The 15,043-nt window shown below is 40.9% G+C and overlaps 1 protein-coding gene across 1 annotated transcript in view; it reads right to left on the minus strand.

The window, feature by feature from the left end:
• Window positions 1-7,118: 7,118 nt before the first annotated feature.
• CMTM7 (CKLF like MARVEL transmembrane domain containing 7) overlaps window positions 7,119-15,043 on the minus strand; it is a 31,881-nt gene continuing 23,956 nt past the window's right edge. Inside the window, exons 2-5 of the mRNA XM_065399787.1 lie at window positions 13,646-13,819; window positions 8,683-8,781; window positions 7,522-7,603; window positions 7,119-7,193 (exon numbers count right to left, since the gene is read on the minus strand). Of these exons, the coding sequence (XP_065255859.1) occupies window positions 7,180-7,193; window positions 7,522-7,603; window positions 8,683-8,781; window positions 13,646-13,819 (369 nt within the window). The 3' untranslated portion in view covers window positions 7,119-7,179. The remainder of the gene's footprint in view (window positions 7,194-7,521; window positions 7,604-8,682; window positions 8,782-13,645; window positions 13,820-15,043) is intronic.

The following is a 15,043-nucleotide window of genomic DNA, read 5'->3' on the forward strand; positions in this document are numbered from 1 at the left end:
GCCCTCAATATACTGTACCTACAAAATTACTTCTCCCCCTTTTGACTAAATCCATCTCTTGTAAAATCTATGGTTGTTAATGTTTTGTCTTCCATTAATTTTCAAAAATGTGCTTTGGAAGACTCCTTACATGAGATTTCTGAAGGAGCCTATGGGAATTAGGGGCACAAGTCCCACTGACTTTCAATAAGACTTGTACTCCTAAACTCTTCCTTCTTTATCTACCTGTCCCCTGAGCAAGCCGGGCTTTCTCAGATCAGCTTATTCAGAATAGTCCCATGTATACTTTAATTCAGTCAATATACTAATAAGAATCTTCTTTCTTCCTCCTCAAAGGAGCTGGGCACTTGTGTGTGTGCTCCAAGCAACCAGAATAGCGTGGGCTCTCCCATTTGAAGAGGATGCTAGCTTTAGGCCTTTTTTGTAGTCTATGCAGCTGCCTCTATTTTGCTGGTAAAGATTGACAATTACCATTTGGTGTTGAGAAAGTGAGGTAGTTTTAAGTGCCCTATATTATTCTTCTGTTGGCACAAAGGAGCCTTCTGCTTTCTGTGTGGTTACTCACCCTCCAAATGTTAGCGGCTGCATGTACGTTCTGTCATTCCCTGGGTGCTGTCAGACCAGGCCACTGTTTTCATAGGTTACATTAAGCCAGCAGAGAAAGCTGCAGCAGACAAGTTTGCCCACAAGAGGGCAAAAGAAATCCATCAATGAGAATTGTTTGGTATTAACAACTTTCAAAGTCCTCCCCTGCCTCCTAGTTTTACATTAGTTTTGGTTTAACCTCACAATCCTTCTCTTGGTGAGTGTTGCTAAATGAGCATACTTGATATTTCACTAGTGCGAACTGATTTCTAACTTGCAACTAATTGCTCAGTATGGCCTCTAGGCCTTTTGAAAACGAAAGGCTCAGATCAATGATTTTTCAGACTTGGGGGTGGGGAAGCTTTTTATTTTCTGCCAGGTGAAAAAACATTTTTTCTTTCTTTTTTTTTAAATGGGATCAACTTGGGGATAGGACCTCCAATGTCTGTAACTATTACTGCACCTTCTGTGGTTTCATTCCCCACATTTCAGTAGAAACACAGAGGTTAGCAGAGTCACAATGCACTATCTGACTTTTGTTTTGGTATAGTGATGTAGCTTTAGCACTTTTCACCTTGTGACTCAGAAAAATTGCCATGACCATACAGCAGCCCTAATCACAGGGACGATGAGGTCATATGAACTAGTAATTAGTTGACTGTAGGAGGGAAACAGGACTTGTTCTGCAACAGAAAAGGCATGCCTTTTTAATTTTTTTTTTAATTATTAAAATCAAAGTCCCCATGTGAGGGCTGGAGGGAGGAGAGGAATTTCCTCTTTGGCAGGCAAGGCCTAGTGCTATAGCACTCCTTTAGCTTGCTTTCCATCACTCTCCCAGCTAGACTAATGCATAGTAAATAGCAAATCAGATCCAATTCTGTTGGGTATTTATTACCAGATGGGAAAGGGCATTACTCAGCAATGACTTCTGTGTTGTATCAAATATGTGTGCATTCCTGCAGCTGGGGTATGCTTAATAACTGCCATCAAGCCCCTCTCTCAAACTTACCTTAAGTAGAGTACCTGGTTCATAATGTGTTCTGCAGATGGCTCAGCAGTATAGACAGCTGGGCCTGGCACTCAGGTTTCTCACCAAGTATTTAATAAATGACTAGTCAGCAGCCAGAATTTGTGGCCAGTTACTTCCCATTGCATGTCTTTAGCATATATGCATGTACACTCATGCTTTTTTGGACTGTTTATACAAGCACAGGCAGGACATGAAATTCACCATGGTGTGCAGTTCAATCAGTGCCCATTGTGCAGACAGGACCCAGGTGTGCTTTACCCCAGTGTTTTCTAGCCCCATTCAGAATAGGGGGTTGGTTACTAAAAAACACCTGCCTCCTGTCTGCACTCCAGCCTCCATTGTTGCTTCCACCTGTGGTAGAACAAGAGTGGGAAGATGGCCCAAAATTCTCAATGTAGACACCTGCATGTTTGTTTCTGAGCTGCAGTTAAGCACCTGCTCTCTTATTTGCTTCAGGCTGGTAACTAAACCAATGATGTTGCACCAGTGTAACGAGCACCAGAGCTGTGTGTCTGCACTTCCCAGTCTGTTTGGCTGTAGGTATGCTTTGTGAGGTTGGAGGGCAGCAGAGTGAATAGTTCCTGAAGCAGTGGCTTACGGGAGATTTTTAGCAAGCCTTTGGGGACCTCAAGGAAGTGTGGGAGCAGGGGTTTGACTTCCCGGGCAGCTTACCTGGGTTTCAGGTCATACCCTATACATGGAAGCCAGAAGCGTATTATGTCCATTTTTATTTATAGTAATACAGCAGCAGGTGGAATTACATACACAGGCCAGAAGGCAATGAGTGATTGATACTCAGTTTGAGATAAGCCCCTCCACCATTATTCAGTAATGTTTGTTTATGAGTCAACAAAATGATGTTCCTAGTTTAATAGGGTTTGGACCTAACTGTAAAGCTCTCATGTCTGACAAACTACTGAACAGCAGGTATGAATGGAGTTCTTTGCCACAACTTCAGCACTGTGTGCTTGTTTTGGTCGTGGTTCATGAAGAAGAAAGCCATGCATGAGTAGAGGACCGGAGCTGGTCTAAACTCACATTGGCATAGCTACATCTCAGCGTGAAAAATCCACATGCCTGAGAGCACGTAGCTATGTCAGCCTAACCCGTGCTGTAGCCCACACTAGGTGGATAGGAGAATTCCTCTGTCAACCTAGCTACCACCTCTTGGGGAGGTGGATTAACATGCGGTACTGCAGTAAGTGCCTGCACTACAGGTGCACAGCTGCCAGGCTGTAGCATTTTAAGTGTAGACAGAGCCTTAGAATGTCTCTTGCTGGTAGCCAGAGCCTTTAGCTAGGCATACACTATCCAGCTTCTGTCCCAGTGTGCTGAGCTCTTCTGGATCATTGATATACTGCTAACAGCAGTTGGTGATGGGTGCTCAAGGCTCAAATAGGCCACCTCTTCATGAAAGGTCTACAGGCTTGTTAGCTTTAACGGTGCCAGGCTGTGAGACCCCAGTGAAGTGCTGTGTGTAAGGCAGATAAGCTGTACTAAACCCACAAAGGTAAAGAGGCAATCTGGTCCTTCAGTGGTTCAGCTGTTGCAGCCAAAGAAACAATTACTGACACAATAACAGTAGGAAATGTGAATCAGCCCATGGCAAAGGTTTCGTGCAAAGAAAAAAAAAAAAGTGTGTGATGTAGTGCACATCCTAAAGAAGAGCCGGTGTACAGGACCACCAGCCCCTTTTTGAACTTCATTGCTGGGGGGAATGGCCCACTTGGTTCTTGTACTTTAGGCAGCCAGCTCCTGCCATTCCTCTTGGCCAACTCACAGGTCACTGATAAGGTTTTTATTACATTGTTCCTATACAAAGGAATCCCTCACTGCTTTTCTTCTAGCACAGCTGTAACCCTGCAAGAGTTACACCACACTGGCTCCCGCACTCCATAGGCCACCATTCAGCTTGAGGGTACTGGGAACCAACAGAGGCTCTGAGGTGGGACCTATAGCAAAGTGCACGGAGGGTGAGACCTCCACTTGATGAGAGTTCCTGATAGTTTAAGTGGAAATATAGCCCAGCACCCTGATATGCCTAAAAGGGACAACAGGAGACAGGCACCAAAAGAGTGTGCTAAGCTTTAACCAGAAGAACATCGACAGCAGTTTGTATAAGCCATGCAGATTGATTGTCACCTCAAACGGTGGTATATACATCTTAGAGCAGGATGGCCCTACTTTACCCAGCTGAGAGTTGCATTATCACCTTGACAGAGCATCAAGCCTGAAGCGCCTTAAGTATAAACAGACCAGGCTGCAGCTTTCCTCCTGTATGGGCTATGGAGACTATAGGTCTGAGCATTAAATACTTCATCTTAAGCTACATGATTCAGCTGCAAATTGATGCCACCTTCCTCAGGCTCAGGTTACAATTCATAATATTTTCCTTTGGCTTTAGCAGAATGTATACTCAGAAGGAAAGAGGATGTGAAATATGAAAATAATGGACAAGAGGCTAAAAAGAAGCACTTCTCCAGCTGTATCTTGTTGCTCTTTCAGGTGTGCAACAACTTGATGACTGTTAATATTTGTTAGCATCTTCATTACCGTAGTTATGACAGGTGACAGTTAAAGGAGACCCCTCCTGTGCTCAAGTTGGAATTCTGTAGTGAGCAATGTGTTTCTGCACCCTGCTGAAAATCCTTCACTCACAGTATCTGCAGGAGCTACCATTGTTTGGTATCAGCTCTGGAATTCTCCTAGTCGTCTTTGTCAGAGGCAGTATACCAACTACACTCGCATAGTGATTTGCTCTTAGAGGGTGCATGTTTGACACAGTAATCTACTGCTCCTCCTCTCAGCCCTTTTTTGAAGAATGTTTCTCAACTGCTTTTACAGAACACATGCAACCGCCATTTGAAAGGTGTGCAATGAAAAACTGAACAATTTTAAAGCAATTAAAAGGAGAATTAAGCTGTCACAAACTGCATAGGCATCCTCTAACCACAGGCGCATTCTCAAGCCATTATCTTCTACAAGACAAATGTATCATTCACTTTTAAACACTTGTATTAAATATTATACAGCAAATTCACAGCATTTTGTTCTGCATACAGATGCAAGCCAAAGGGGGAGTTTCCATTAGTTCTCCAGAAAACACATTTCAAGCCATCACAGAATGATATCCAGAAATGCTATGGCCTTTAGGGGGCATTGAACTCCTAGTTGGGGATTTTTTCAACCTGTGGCAGGGGGAGGTGTCTGGAGGGGAGGGGGGCACCAATGGCAATGCAGCACAGGGGTCAGAGACACGATTCCAGTATGGAAGAAAGCTGCCTAGGAAAGATGAATGGACTGAGAGCTGTGGGAACCAGCTTTGTTCTGAGAGATCTCAGCTTCTTGTTAGAACTCTCGGCTAATCGCTGCTTGTCTACAGGCTATTCTGCTTGGCTACTATAGTCAGTGAGGATGTGGAAGCTGCATATGTAGGACAGTGTGTAGTTAGCTTTGCTGTGTCAGAAGTCCATTTCCACGTGGCTGGGTGGGGGAGAGGGCCTGGGGAATGTCATAGTAACTGAGTGAGCATTCCCTTCACAGGAGGGGAAGAGAAGTAGTATATCACTGCTATTACATACACCTCTACCCCGATATAACGCTGTCCTTGGGAGCCAAAATAAAATCTTACCACGTTATAGGTGAAACCGCGTTATATCGAACTTGCTTTGATCCGCCGGAGTGCACAGTCCCGCCCCCCCCGGAGCGCTGCTTTACTGCGTTATATCTGAATTCGTGTTATATCGGGGTAGAGGTGTACTCATCTTCTGGGCCTGGAAGAAATCTGTCCTTAAACCTCTAGGGCCCTAATCCAAATCATGATCAGTGACCAGCCACCAAAAGTAAAATTACTCAGGGGGGCTTAGTCAGTGAGTGAGTATGATCACACATAGCATCAGCCCTGGTGTTGGCATTTTCAGCAGAGCAGGCACAGAGAATAAACACTTCTCAGACCTGCCCAGTCATGGCTGAGGTGTACTGGCAGGGCACAGCAAGGAAGCATGCGCCCTTACTACCTGTGGGCTGTAGATAAATAGGGGACTATGTTCTCCTGAGCGGCAGCACTATTCCTGAGCGCTAAATTCACACAATTAAAAAAAAAAAAAAGACATCCTATCTGCAGTGAACAGAACAAATACCAGACACAGCTGTAAGGCACAAAGGCAGGCCAGAGTGGGATGTTGTTAAAAATCTGTAACATTTAAGGCACATTTACCCCTGGCTGTTTCATTAGCCAGATTTACACTGGAATAATTTTCTAATACAAATATCAAAATTAGGTCTGTCACAATTTCATTTACAAACCTCAGGAAGAGGAGAGCTCTGCCACACTTCCCCTTTTCTTGAAAAGGGCTCTGGGAATTTCTGGCTCTGTGGAGATAGATTAGGAAAAGGGCAGGGCGGGGGAGCTCTGGATTTGCTCATCTCCAGAACTGCAGAGGGGAACAGAAAAAGGTAAGTGCAGAATTAAGTTGCATTAACTGGCACCGTTTCCCTCTTCCTGCTCTGAAACCCCACTTTAGGAGGAATCCAGGAACAACCACACTAGACACAGTGTCCCTGAAAGAACAGCTCTAACAGAGCAGAGATAAGGGGCATCCATACAGATTGTAGGTTAAGTAGGAGGAGCCAGATGGTTCTACTCTAGGGGAAATGCACGCAGGCACTCACGCACACTCTCCCTCCCCCCATTCTCCCTCCCCCCGAGAGAATAATTTCTGGGAAACTCAGTTTCCCTCTCCATGGGTTATTTCTGGGGAAGGGAGAATGGAAATATGCAAATACATATATATGAGGAGGAAAGCAACAGACCTAGTGCACCACTAAGCATATGTTCTTCCATACCTATTGTACAGTACAGAGAAAAGAGTTTTCTGGGGGGTTATAAATGACTGTATATTAAAAAATGTAGGAACAGAATTAATTATTTTGGCATCTAGAAAACTCAGTTTACATTTGCGGTTAGAAGGGAGCATTCACAGTGAGTTGTCCAAGACATAGTTCCTGAAAAAGTATTTTCTGATGCTGGCCAAACAGATGTAAAAATATCAATGACAACGAAAGAGAAAGTAAAAGAGAACTTAAGGCAGGTTTCCCAGGCAAAGACTGGTGTGCAAGAGTTGGTTTGTTAAAGGAATTATCCTTGAAGATTAATAATCAGAGGTGAATTTGCAGAATTTCCCTTCTGCAAATGCATGGAGGAAATCAGAATTAATCTTTCCATCTTTAAAATTATACAGATCCTAATTAAACAACTCTCCAAAGGAGGTTTGAATATTCTCATTGCATGTAACTGGGAGCCACAGACCAGCTCACGAGACAGAAAGAGCACTTCTCTAAAGCTCAGAAAAAACAAATTTCTCCATCAAACTGTTTTGACACCAACTTCTTTGGTTCCAACATTGGTTGTTTCTCTCCTTGCATAAAATGTTCAAGTAAATCTTCAAATCTACTGTATATAATCCAATAACACAAATGTCAACTCTCTCCTCATGGCACATGGTGGACCCTCTTCTTTGATATCCCTTTTAGAAAGGCACAAACATCTTGCAGTGGCCAAACAGTCATACAGCTGCATCTTTAAAAAGGAAGTCAGAGTCAGTTTGGTTTGCCACAGGCAAATTAATTTATTTGATTAAAAAACATGCAGGAAGCCACTATGAACTCTTTTTGGGGGTACGAGGAAATGGACTATTCACTGATTATTACATGTAGATTATGGTGTTGTTATTGTTAGCTGTTAATAAGTTACTGTGTCAATTGACCATGCTAAAGTACTGTGTTGTCAATATATTGAGCTACATGATACAGAACATTAATAAATCCTTCCATACAAACTCTGCCAAGGAAAATGTAAATATTCCATTTGTGAAGTATTCTGCCTAGTATTAACATTTGATACTTACCCGTTGACTGAGTAATACATGAGATCTTGTAGGATAACCATATGCTCAAAGCGCAAAGGAATGTAGCTAAGAAACCAAACGTCTGTTAAAAGAAACGGTATATGTAAAAAGAAAGTGTCTTCAGTTATCAACACTGTAGAGTATCCCATACATTCAATTTCCATAATTATTTATTCATTGATGGAGAAATCCCCCCCCCCCCAACCCCTGTGCCTGCATGAAGCATATGAATCACTTAAGCCCACAAATTAGAGTTTACGAAGGCTTTAAATGGTACATAGATCTCATGCAGGATCTCTGTACACGGGTGAATTGCACCCTGTGCACCCAAAAGTTTGCTGAATGCTAATACCTCCCAAGTATTTAAAAACAGAAACAAACAACAATCTTGCTCTTTTTTCCTTTGCTGCCTGTAGCTTGATTCATTTTTAAGATTTCTATAATGTGTGTAAATGTAAATCATTTACTCAAGGGAAAGCTGAGTCAAAGGGATGAATTATACATTTAGGCCCAGAGCCTCAAAAATATTTAGGAACCTAAATACCTCTGAGGATCTGGGCCTTGGTGGAGTGAGTGTCACAGTCTAAATCCCATTCCCATCAAAATTCAATTTCCCATATATAGGAGCCTCCCCAAATCAGTCCCTATGGAAGTTCATGACTGGGGAGGCAGAGGTGACTTCAGAGGTAGCTAGGGCCAATCCCATGGCGTGCTTTAGTTCTCATGACACAGACCTTGAACTGGACTCTGTTAAGTGGGGAGCAAATGCAATGAGCAGAGCATTGAGATGCTGTGCTCATGAAAAGTTTTGTTGCTAATTTGACAAACTGCCGTGTTTTGTAGTGAAGTAAAGTTACTTAATCCTTCACCAAAACCAATTGGTTCTTTGTGTTTTGCAGCACCTAGAGTCTTGTGTTTTACCTCTTTAACATGTCTCATCTCCCCCAATGTAGGGAACTGGAATCCCACAGTAATCGATTTTCTTTTGTGTAGTTATGGTATGTTAATTGAAACAAGCCAAAAGACAGTATACCCACCGAGACCAAACAAGACAGAATTGTAAAGAAAATAAAGCTTCAAGCAATGAATTCCTAATGCATAGTAAACAGAGTAACAATGTGTCAGGACTAGTAAACACTGTGATCTAACAAACAGCCTTACCGCTCCAGCTACGAGTCCTGCTGAACTATAGCTTTTTGATGTTGCCACAATAGAGGCAATGAGAAGCAGGAGCGTACCAATTAAATAATGGAGAAATTCCTGAAAATACAAACATAGCACAGTTTAGAAGGGAAACTTATCAGAAAAGCATTTAAACAAACCAACAAGCAGGTAGACAAAAGGCAGGCTGGCTGTGGTGGCATGTTTCAGAGCAGTTCAGCGGGGGGAAGGAAACAGAATTAGGTTTCAGGATGTGGTTGGTCAGATGTGTAGGGGTAAACAGAAGAACATGCTTCGCCCCCCCATGACCTCATAAGGTCTTTAACAGAGCTAAATTTTGCTTGATCTAGAGCAAACACAACTGGACATAGGACATGACCCACAAAACCAGAAACCCACCTCCCAAACAAACAAGTTTCCACATATCTAATGTCAAGTTTCGAAAGAATCTCTCCAGCAGAGTGTACATTGTATGTGGCAGAAGAGCAGCTAAATGCTAGAGCTAGTTGAAACATTTTTTATGACAGTCTTCCCCCATCCTCCTCCCCTCCCCCAACTCATTTTTGTCAGAATTGAAGCATTTTGCAGGAAAATTTCAATGGTATTTTAGATGAGAAAAAGTTAAAACAAGTCGTTTCACCTTTCTCACTATGAATAATGTCAAAACATTTCATTTTGATAAGGTACAATGATTTGTTTTAACTCTACTGTTTCAATTAATTTCATGTGGGCTTTTATATTATATTAAAATATTAATTTTATTATAATATATACACAATATATTTTATCATATATATACATATGGTTTATATTATAATATTTTATCATTATCTAAACAATTAGATATTATCAAAACAAAATGTTGTGATAATTTTGAACCTATATTTATCAGAATTTTTTTTTTTTTTGCTGGAAATTTCAGCTTTTCATTCCAATTCAGAACAAAAACAACATTTAAAAAATTTTAGAATTTCCCATAGGATGGAAATTCCAGTTTCTCTTTACACTTTTCTCAAGCCCTGAACATATGTGAAATCTCATTCACTTCACAAACACAGAAAAACACTCCTCCCAACTCTGCTCTCTTTATCAGTACTGCAAACTGTCATGCTGCTATTTGGGCCTTTTCCTCCTTCTTCCATTCTACCTTAGCTTCTTTGAACTCTTGATCACTATTTATGAGTTCTGTGGAGCAGAACTGGATTCTTTCTGGAGATTGGAACATGTACAAGTGTATTTTGGAGGGAAATTCTTCTTGTTTAGGAGTCTCTCTCTTCCTGGCTGAAGGAACTAAATCATGTTCAGGAAACTGCAGCCAACAAAATCTAATATGCTTCCCCCAACACACAATTTTTTAAACAAAAGGCTAAGATATGAAAATTCATATAGTCTTTTAATCAGGTGATCTATGTGCAATAGAGCATGATATCTTGAGAGGACACTGGTTATAATGAGAGATAAGCCCAACTGACAATATTTGGATCAGGATTTTAAGCACTTCCCATGTATGAAGGCTTTCTTCAATTCAGGAGTTTGGTTTGGTTCATTGTAAAAACCATGGGCCACTTGCAAGATTTGGATGTCAGTGTGGATTTTAAATCCCCATGAAGTTTGGGGGCTATACAGATCCAGAATTTAGGTTCAGGTCCTTCTGTAATCACAATACTGAGAGACAGAGAAATTAAACATGAACTTTGGCCTACACTTTCAAAATTCTCTAGTAACTTTTACCAGTCAGTTCTGGGTACTCAACTGGTGACTGACTCAGCTGGTTTTCAGAGAAGGGGTTCTCAGCACTTTCAAGGGAATCCGTCTCCTTTAAGGTGTCTCAAATTAGTCACCCACAAATTGGGTCACCCAAAGTCACTAGTCACTTTTGAACATTTAGGTTGAACTGGTCTCTCATACAATCCACACCTGTAACATTTATCTTTAGGCAAAAACAGAAGAGGCCTGAATAGTTGGGAGGTGCATTTTTTGGAGGGTGGGAGGAAGGATTGCAATTCTAAATATATTCTTTAATAAAAAGGGGGGGAAGATGTGTATGTGCACATTCCTTAATCTGACATCAGTCTAGCGAATTATGTATAGAGTTTGCATCAAAAACAGTCAAATTCCTTCTTTAATTTCAACATTTCCTGGCAGGATTTTCCCCCTTTTAATTCATTTTGAGACAGATTAATATGTCATTAGGCTTAATGAAGGCATGTTGTAACAGAGTGGCAAGATCTAGGATCTCGCACAAGGATGCAGGACTCATCTGTTGATTGACATGCTAGTGGCAGTTAGAGCCCTGTGTAAAGATGCTAAGTAAGTTCTGCTGACTCACTGCAGTTTGTACAGTGTGTTAATTCCACAAGGATAAAAGAGGTGGACATGGAAAACCAAGAGATGAGACCGGAACATCCTACAGGAAATCCTAGGAATGGCCAGACGGTGGGGTGGGATGGAAAGTTGAGGGCTATATTTGACTTGGTACGGCATGGTAGACTATTTGGAACAGGGTGGAATACATGAATTCTAATTCATTGATGAGGTAGTGTAACTAGTTCCTAGTCATGCAGTTGTAACATAACGTCCCCAATTCCTCATTACTTATCTTCTGCAGTTGCTAACATCTGTGCAAAGTGGATGGAAAATGCTACCATTATGATCTGATGGTATTTTGCACCAATTTTTCACAATCAGATCAGCAGTGAAGAATCAGGCCTGTAACTGTCCAGTGTAATGAACATGAGAGGAAAGATGCAATTGCCACATCTACGAAGACTAATACAAGTTATATCAAAGTAGAAACAGGCTAAATACTTTGAAAGAAACTTGAAGTCTTGCCTGGATTTTTTCCAGAAATTAACATGATAAGAATGCAAGATCCCTTTGTAATACTCATTATACAGACTCAAAGGGCAAAATTCTCATGTGGGGTAGCAGTAGATATACATTTGACTTAGCATTTCAGTGGATACCCAACAATCTCCCAGGAGCGCTTGCCTATATTTAACAATAAATCTAAGAATTCCTAATAGGATTGTTTTCACATAAGTGTTATGTTATATGTAGTAACCAAATAATCACAACTGTGGTATTTAGCTTTGTGTTTCATTTGCATTTATCTGCAATTTGAGGAGTTTGAAAACCAAAATGATGTATAACATCGAATGTAGACTCCACTATATAATGGGTGAAATCCTGGTGCCACTGATTTCAATTTCACCAGCTATCCACTGTCAGCCAGTATTTGTAATACAAGCTTACAGCTTTTTTCTGTTTGCGTTAACCACATACAAAATATCAGGTTATAATCACAGAGTTCAACATGAGCCCCAGCTGCAAAATTCAGATCTGAATTTTGCCTATCTTGTAATATGCAGGCATATGGATCCAAGATTTGATCAGTTATTAAGGTTGTGGCCATCTGGAAAATTCAGATTTCAAACATCTCGTAAACATGAGGATCTGCAGAGCTGGGGTTTTGGACGTGGCTCATGATTGCTACAGACTGGTGACCCATTCGTTTGTTATGCTACATTTCATAAACACTGCAATTTCTGATAAAATCAACAACAAATAATGAATCTGCACCAACAACCAACAGTACATTACTTTGGGGGAGGAAAAGAGTGTAAAATAACACATCAATAGTATGGAGGATTTTGAAGGAAAGAGAATGGTTAGAGGGAAATAAAGCGAAGAGGAAAATAGCTAGTGAAAGGGAATGATGGCATAGGAAATAATCCCACGGAATAACTGTATTTCTGATGTGAAGCTTTCCTTTTCCCATAGCTGCAGGCATGGTCAGTAGAGCTAGTCAGACATGTCACAACTCACAATCTGATAGAATTTTTCATAGAAATTTCAAGTTTTGATGAAAAAAGTTGAGAGATTTTCCTGAAAATTACACCCCAGTTGTCAGACAGCTCTGCAGAGGAGGAGTTGCTACCACTTTTCAGAGTAAGGTGAAAAAAAAACAGAAAAGTTTGTAACTGGCATGCAATCCATGTGGCAGAATGGTCAGATCTGGGTTCAGCTCTGATACTAATGTGTGTGAGATCTGGGGCAAGTCACGTAACCAGTCTGGACCTCAGCTTTTCTCTCTCTATAATAATGAGGCTCGCCCACCTTTGCAGAGGTCTGTGGATGAAGACTGGGGTATAGAAGTGTATGATGATGATGATGATGATTATGGTGCACTTGTCCCCTCACCCTGTCTCTTGCAAGTGTCATCAGTCCCTCCAGTACTTGAGATCAATAGCAGAAAAAGCAATGCAGCTCAGCAATTGGAAGCACAAGTAACAGGACAGTAACTATGCAAGTTGCTGAAATAAATCTTGCCAAGGAACAAGGAAGAACTGGAGATCAGCTCCACAAACACCACATAGTTTAGAAGAAGTTTTAAAACCGGAAACAAATGCACAGTAAATACCAAACAAACACAACCCCCCACACACCCAGAGACTTTTTTTTCCAGCATGTCTTAAAATGGGCCATCTGTAGCTTGTCAATTACTCTGCCCTCCAGGAAGTAAAGCTTCCTTATCCCATGAGATGGGCTCCACAGCATCTGTATACAGGACAACAATTATGCATGTGTTTAACTTACACTCATCCTTAACTTTAAAATGTTTCTTGACTCAGGGCCCATCTGCTCAATGCTAACTTAAGAAGAGCACTGGACATGAAGATCTCTAATTTTCTTTCATCTGCATCAAAGTAACTCTGTTGCCTTCAAATAAGTTAGTTCCAGTGTGTGGTGTAAGGGAGAGTAGAATCAGGCTCAAGGAATGTGGGAGAGTGCCAGCATGCTCCAGTTCAGCAGGCAGGATGAAAGATGAAGTGACTGGTCAAAGGATTCATGAAGGACAAGAAGAGAGGGAAACAGAGAAAACCACAAGTAACCAGATAGAGTAACTAAAGAGGTTAGTGCATGAGAGGTGCGGGATAGCAATCCCACCAATGTCACTTACCGCAAGTGGCCAACTAATACAGGTGAGCATTCTGTACGCTCTGAAAAGGTAGACAAAATAAAAGACAAGAATCATAATCAAGTCACACATGGTGACAATTTCAAAGTAGATGGATGCACTATAATTTGTCCGCGCTGAATTCTTTACACAGATGAATCCAATCAGCAGTGTTATCTGAAAGACAAAATAAGAATAATACATTTTATTTAACAAGCCCCAGGTGCTCAGAGTGCTATACAGAATATGAAGAAAAATTCAAATACAGACATCATTTAAAAATCAAGCAGGTAAAAAGCACTTTAGATGGGCCCAGTACAGACAGAAGGAGGAAGTAATGAGCACAGAACCAGCAGTGAGGATAATAAAAACCCCTTTGAAATAAATATCTTGAGATAATTTTTAAAAAAATGTAGAGAGACAAATGTCAGAAGCGAGCAAGTTCCACACCGCAACACCCCACCACTAGTAAGAGCGCTGCCACCAGCCAACCTGAAATGTAACAGTGGGATCCCCAAGAGGTGGAGAGGTCTCAGAGTGTAGTGAATAACCAGAAAGAGATCTCAAATACAGACAGGCTGTAACATTTTCAAAAGGCTCTCAGTGACTGGGGTGCCTAAATCCCATTAACTTTCACAGGGTTTTAGGCACGTAAGTGCTTTTGAAAACATTACTCAGGGCCTAAACTGTTAAAGGCTGTAAAAAACGAGGCCCTGAGCCAGCAAGTACTCATATGCATATTCTTATTCATGGGATTGCATTCGTTGGGACTTCTCATGTACATAATCTGAGGATCTGCCTCCAATAGGGCCAAACTAAAATCAATTTACCTCTTTTCCACTAGCCAAAGGAAAGAATGTAGGATGCACGTAATATGAAAAAGAATATATAAAAAAGTAGAGGAATTTTATAGTTTGTCCCATCACCTGTGAACTACATATAATTGTCACATTACGATATGAATATCAAGTAGCTTGTACTCACTGTGGTTTAATGTCATGTGCAGACTTACAAAGGACTTGACTTAAAAAAAAAAAAAAAAAAAGAAGCAGCTACGGTCATTTGCCTACTTACTTCTATGGCTGCTTCTAGCCAGAGTAGATAAAAATCTATGAGTTAAAAATAAATTTTAAAATATTGATTTTTTTATTTAATTAAATGCAGGTTTATTTTTAAAAATACACCTATTTATAATTAAATTTGAAATTGACAACACATGTCAAGGCCTAAACTTATGATCATCTATTAAATTATTTAAAGTAAATATAAAATAACATTAAGCAGTACATGTTTGCTGCCAAGTTTTAAAGAAAATCATGCCAGTGGGCTGGGGGAAGTCACTGGCTAAGCACCTGGAACCAGAGTTTGTTGAAATGCTAAACCAGCTTTTGACAGCAGTAG

This window comes from Emys orbicularis, chromosome 2 (genome assembly GCF_028017835.1).
Source record: "Emys orbicularis isolate rEmyOrb1 chromosome 2, rEmyOrb1.hap1, whole genome shotgun sequence".
NCBI classification, from domain to species: domain Eukaryota; kingdom Metazoa; phylum Chordata; order Testudines; family Emydidae; genus Emys; species Emys orbicularis.